This window comes from Equus przewalskii, unplaced genomic scaffold (assembly GCF_037783145.1).
Source record: "Equus przewalskii isolate Varuska unplaced genomic scaffold, EquPr2 contig_13297, whole genome shotgun sequence".
NCBI lineage: Eukaryota > Metazoa > Chordata > Mammalia > Perissodactyla > Equidae > Equus > Equus przewalskii.
The window spans coordinates 81,925-88,682 of NW_027227157.1; the positions used below are offsets into that span (position 1 = coordinate 81,925).

Consider the following 6,758-nt stretch of genomic DNA (forward strand, 5'->3'; position numbering starts at 1 on the left):
AACGTAGGGTATGTAGAAAACAACATGATGGGGGAACTTATCCTTTAGATCTAGACAGCTCTTGAAAAATATTTAGCCCCTGCAAAAGTTACACATATGAACATGCAAAGAAGAGGATACATTTATTTATTTATTCTCAAGAGCTTTGTGTCAGAGGGCCTGGCTTGGCTGAACTCCTCGCTAACAGCCCATGAAGAACTGGTACTGGGGTTGGGAGGAGCCGAGGTACAGGAGGTGTGGGGAGAGAAGAGCTCTGAGAATTTGAGGGAATGTGCATTATCTTGATTCTACAAATTTTTGGAAAGGGATCCAGGTAGAACAGACAAATATTTAAATAAATTGAAACAAACAGAGATTGAATAGACCCTCTATTGAAAAACAATTAAAAGTGATCAGCTTTAATTAAGATTATAAAGCAGGATACACACGTCCCTTGTGGGCAAAAAGTTACAAAAAAATTGGGAAAAGAATTACACGGAAGAAGATTTCAGCTGTTATATTTCCTATATAGTTTTCAGGACACAGGAGCCATTATATTAAATATAATATTAGTTTAAAATGAATTTTTAAATGCTTTAGCTAAATTAAATATTGTATTATGAAAAAAGTTTGATAATTAGAAAATCTGACTTTGTGATGGATTGTCTTTTGAGGTTGTCATTAATACTCAAATTTATGAATATAGGGACAGAGGGCTCTTGAGTGTCTCAGTTTTGCATATGATCTGACATTTTTATTGATGAGCCATCTGAAATCCATTTCTTGGGTTGTGGGACCAGAGGTAATCTTACCAGAAATGATAGAGAAAGAGTTTTCCAGAATGGTAAGATCTTAAAAGTGTTGGCAACCATTTACAGAAATATAATTCTTTTGTATTACTATTTTCTCATGAAAAGTCTTTATAATGCAGTACTACCTCCAATTTAGAATCTCTCTCCCTCACAGGTAATATAGGACAGAAGGAATATCCTATATGTCTTGAAGGGAGAGTAGAAAGAGAGAAGAGAGAGAGAGAGAGACCTTTGAAAGAGAAGTTTCTAAGTCAGAGTCTTTACTATACTTAGTTATTCCTGGGAGAGAAAATGTCCCTAAATCCCCTTCTCATTTCATCTCGATGTTCCTTTCTAGTATAACTCTGTGGCATGTATGCTGTCATTGGACTATTTCTCATAGGTTTAGAGTCTCTAGTTTGTCAATTAAAAGTATGATGATTAGGGGTCAGCCCGGTTGCATAGTGGTTAAGTTCACGCACTCCACTTCGGCAGCCCAGGGTTCACAGGTTCGGATCCCCAGAGAAAACCCAGCACAGCTCATCAAGCTATGCTGTGGTAACATCCCACATAAAAATAGAGGAAGACCGGCACAGACATTAGCTCAGTGATAGTCTTCCTCAAGCAAAAAGAGGAAGATTGGCAACAGATCTTAGCCCAGAGCCAATCTTCCTCACATACACAGAAAAGGTATGATAATTCATAAAGGAAATATGTTAGTAGCTAGACAAGAATACGGATCAGGGTCTGGTGTAATAAAATGGATTTGGGGCTGGGAGTCTGGAGATGTAGGATCTGGTCACAGACATGTAGATTGGTACTTACTTGCATTTCATTGGGAAAGCCAAGATTCTCCAGTTTCCCTTATGTCACCTCCAGAACAAGGAGGTAGACTAGATAACCTTTATCATCTGTTCCAATTTTATTATTCCTCAAGCAATGAGGAAGGATTGACATTTGGGATTCCCCGAGCTGAGGAGCATACTCTTTGAGAAAAATCAATTAAGCTTAACTTTGATAACAGATTTACTGAGTCAGAGTGAAAAGCAAAGATTAAAGTGCTATAAGGAATTAACAATAAAGGCACAAATGTAAAGTATTAGAGGTTTTCATTCTTAATGTCAAAGTATGAATATATGATGCAAAAATTAATTTGTTTAGAAATTTCTCATTTTTGTTACTGATTATAGTACTGACATAATCAGTCATTGCAGTATGCTAGGCTTATCTTTTATGAACTTATAATTTTCAAGGAGAGCTGAAAGTGTTATGGGAGGATTTGCTTTAAAATAACCATAAGTCTCTTGATTTCATACTTTTTTGTAAATATTAAAAATTATAATTGAGTACAAACATAATGCAATAACTGTATTGTTTTTACATAAGGAAACATTTTAAATGGTCGTTATGTTTTACAATTTTAGACATTTAGTGTATCTTGCATAGAAAATACAAAAAGAAATCCTGAAAGGCATATTTTGCTTCATTTTGCAGTCTTGGGAAGGGCAGTTAACCAAGCTTCTTATATCCTCACTCTCCTTAATATTTTTATTTTCAGGACTGATTCAGATTCTAACAAACAGAAACCATGTTACTGTCAGAGAGAAATAAAACTGGGGCCACGTTCACTCTCTTGGGCTTCTCAGATTTCCCAGAACTGCAAATCCCTCTCTTCTTGATTTTTCTGGCTATTTACACTGTCACTGTTGTAGGGAATATTGGGATGATTGTAATAATCAAAATTAACCCCAAGCTACACACCCCTATGTACTTTTTCCTCAGCCACCTCTCATTTGTGGATTTCTGCTATTCCTCCGTCATTACTCCCAAGACCCTGGTGAACCTAGTTGTGGAAGACAGAACCATTTCATTTATAGGATGTGTAGTACAATTCTTTTTCTCTTGTACCTTTGTGGTAACTGAATTCTTTTTATTAGCTGTGATGGCCTATGACCGCTTTGTGGCCATTTGTAACCCTCTGCTCTACACATTTGCCATGTCCCAGAAACTCTGTGCCGTGCTAGTGGTCGGATCATATGCATGGGGAGTAGCTTGTTCCTTGATATTCACATGTTCTGTTATCAAATTATCATTTCGAGGTTTCAACACAATTAATCATTTCTTCTGTGAATTCTCCTCGTTGCTGTCCCTCTCTTGCTCTGATACTTATGTCAACCAGTTGCTGCTTTTCATTTTTGCCACCTTTAATGCGGTTAGCACACTACTCATCATTCTCATGTCTTATGGATTTATCATTGTTGCTATCCTCAAGATGCATTCAGCCAGTGGGCGCTGCAAAGCCTTCTCCACCTGTGCCTCACACCTGACCACCGTTACTATCTTCTATGGCACCATCCTCTTCCTCTACTGTGTGCCCAACTCCAAAAACTCCAGGCACACAGTCAAAGTGGCCTCTGTGTTTTACACAGTGGTGATCCCCATGTTGAATCCTCTGATCTACAGTTTGAGAAATAAGGATGTCAAGGATATTGTCAGCAAAATAATTCTTCTTAAGCATTCTTATTAACCATATTATTATTATTAAGCATATTCTTATTAAGCATATTATTTTAACAGAGTTTGTCCCTGATATGTAAATAAAGTGTGTCCATAAATGTTGATTTTAAATTAATTAATTTAAAATTATGAAGAGTTAATGTTGTACAATAGAAAAGTCATGGATTTTAGTTCAAAGAGACTAAACTTGGCTCTATCTCTTACTGGAAAATAAAATAGCCATCTCTCTCATCTTTAATTTTTAATCTATAAAATTGAGATAATGTAAACTAGCTCTTAATCTGATTGTGAAGAATAAAAAGACTATATTTAAAAAAAGACTGTATAAATATCATATGTAAAACCTTGTGTAATCTCAATAAGCAGTTTTATCCCCTTTCTTATAACATACCTGAAGTACACTAGGCTCTCAATAAACATGTGAATTTCTCTTGTAAAAGTACAAATAGCAGTTAAAGTAAGACTAGTCTTCATCCTTCAAGGAATGTAAAATCTAGTGTTGACAGTAGGGCAGTGAAAAAAGTAGTCACTGTATAAGGTAGAAAATAATAAGTTATCATGGAGAATTTGAGAGAAAGGAAAGTTCAAATCCATTTAGGGACATTAGAGAGATGTCTTCATAAAACAGGTATTGTTTGAATTTGTCCTTGAATAACAGAATGGTCAGAATTTTAGGAGACACATTTCAACAAGGAGTTTTCTTTGGAAGATGGAAGCATGGCAAAGTCAAAATGCAATACTGAGTCAATGATGAACCAAATTTTTTATTGAGTGAATACTTTATGACATGCATGTGTGTGTGTATATTATTGTGTATACAGGTTACTTGGCATGAATGGAAAGTTAATAAGACATGGCCTTTATTCTGAATGTGTTTCAAAGGAGCTCAGGTATGGTAGGATGATAAGCTGTGATAGACTCCACCAGAGGCATAGAAATAGTAGATTGGCTCTCAAGAAATCTTATAGGCCAAAAGTAAGCAGGGTATCAACCCAATCTGTACTTCATACTTTCATTCTGCCTATAAACACATCAAAACCATGATCAATTCCTTGATTCTTTTTCCTGAACATGAGGGTAATTTCTGAATCCTTCTCAATTGAACTCCCATCTTAAAAAAAAAAAGGGTCTGGAGTCACCTCAAGTGTTGGAAACAAATCACCTATATAACTTTATTCAAAATAAAATGAAAAGCAGGCATTCATTACTATTAAGACCTATTTGATCTGGTAAATTAAAAATTCTAGATTTCTTTAACATTAATAACTCACTTTTGCTTGAATAAATTATACATCCTTCTCCTTCTCTTTAATCAATATGTCTAGATAAAATTCCAAACTAATCATCAATATAATGGAAGAAATAAATTTCCAGGTATTTTAGTAAGGAAGAAAATCTAACGTGGGGAACAATTTTATATGGATTCAATAAAGTTATTTGGAATGTTCATGTTATTTTAACCTTACGTTCATTATTGAAATGTTCCATTCATATACATTATATAATAAGGAATCAATTAAATAACCATTCTATATGGAAAACTAAAATAGTGTTTTAGATATTGGATGTCTGATGAGGGAATGCTTTTCTCTTCTATTGACTTCTGTTTCTCTAGCTATTTACAAATTTATCTTTGTTATACATTTAGCAATTATGCAATTTCTAATTTTCTTTGAAATTAAGAAATTATTTATATTAATCTTAAACTGAATCCGTAATGGTTAATGCCTGTTTTTAGAGAAGTTTATTTTACTTCTGTCCTGCTTGCACCAAGGATGAGCACATTTTTTGATAGAATTACCACAACCCATTTGCCTTTACTTTGAAGAAACCAAGGCCTATGATGCTTAAGTGACCTCGCCAACATTGTAAAAGCAATTGTTGATAGAATTCATGAAATCATTCAAGACTCCAGACATATCAGAAGCACACTTTCCATTAAACACTGGCATACAATATGTTTTCCATTATCAGGTTGTGACAGTTCAGATTCTTTATAGTAGATTCTGTTGCTTCTATATACAACATGACTCATATTAGTAGTCTTCACATCTTTTGGTCATATGCTTCTCAATTAGTTTTGAAAAGGTATATATTCGAAGAATTTAATTTTACATATACAATATTTCATCATAAACTTAAATAACAAAAACTGTAATTTCCATTGCAAATCCATTTAGAATACATAAATAAATGACATCCAAAACAGTCATATTTGTGCCTTTCCTTCTCCTGAACTTACATTCAATCCTACTCCTCCCATTGATCACTACAACGTTATTAATCAGATTCATACTTTTTATTTCATAATGCTTTTGGCAAAATCAAAAGTTTTTCTTTCTGTATTAAGTTAACCTTGTAATGATTCAATAATAATTATACCACTAATTAAAATATAATTGCATTGCAAATTTGGATAAAATATAATCAATCAAAATTGAAAAAATATTTTTGGAAATATTTTATTTTGCTGAGGAAGAATAAGCCTGAGCTAACATCTGTGCCAATCTTCCTCTATTTTTTTTGTATGTGGGTTACCTCCACGGTGTGGTTGGGGACTGGAGTACATTTGCGCCCAGGATTTGGGCTGTGAACCTGGGCCGCTGAAGTGGAGTGCGCAGGACTTTAACCACTCAGCCATGGGGCTGAGCCCTGGAAATATTCTTTGTGTGAGAAATATTATGAATATATGTTTGGATTATTTATTTCAATTAATTAATGTATCCTTGGAAAGATATCACAATGTTAGAAAGCAAGAGGGTTCAGCATCATTTCTATTTCCACTTTTTAATAGATGAAAATACGGAGACTGCTTGGTCATATTAAATGGAAATGGGACTAGAAACTGTCAGAGATTGTGCTAAAATAGGAATATCACTCAACTCTTTCAACTCCATCCAAGTTACGTGCCAATTTCTCACAGTAATCTTTAGTTGTTGATTTTAATTAATATGTTTTGGAGTGGTTTGTTCTGCAATCATTAGAAACACTCACTTTCTTAATTTCTGAAAAGGTTACCAAAAGACCTTCCACATCTTATCATATAACAATTAAGTATATCTGTTATTCCACTTGGAGGCACCTTGATTAAAACAATGGAATTAGGGGCAAGCCCAGTGGTGCAGCAGTTAAGTTCCCACGTTCTGCTTTGGCAGCCATGGGTTCGACAGTTCGGATCCCGGGTGTGGACATGGCACCACTTGGCAAGCCACGCTGTGGTAGGCGTCCCACATATAAAGTAGAGGAAGATGGGCACGGATGTTGGTTCAGGGCCGGTCTTCCTCAGCAAATAGAGGAGGATTGGCAGCAGTTAGCTCAGGATTAATCTTCCAAAAAATAGATGGAATTAAAAAGTTTAGAAAATTTAACATACTGCTGATTGCATTGAACCTTGCCAATACAATATTTTACTAAAACAGCACTATCGTATGTGTTTTGAATACATTTCATCAAAACTCAGAGCTTCATATT

The 6,758-nt window shown here is 34.8% G+C and overlaps 1 protein-coding gene across 1 annotated transcript; it reads left to right on the plus strand.

Moving 5' to 3' along the window:
* The first annotated feature begins 383 nt into the window (after positions 1–383).
* LOC103544901 (olfactory receptor 5D18-like) lies at positions 384–6,312 on the plus strand. The gene has a single exon (XM_070606779.1). The coding sequence runs from the start codon at positions 2,359–2,361 to the stop codon at positions 3,295–3,297; it is 939 nt and encodes a 312-aa protein (XP_070462880.1). The 5' UTR covers positions 384–2,358; the 3' UTR covers positions 3,298–6,312.
* Positions 6,313–6,758: the final 446 nt, after the last annotated feature.

Excerpts from the sequence above, each read along its gene's own strand:
- LOC103544901 (XM_070606779.1), top strand. The coding sequence starts at position 2,359 with ATGTTACTGTCAGAGAGAAATAAAACTGGGGCCACGTTCACTCTCTTG.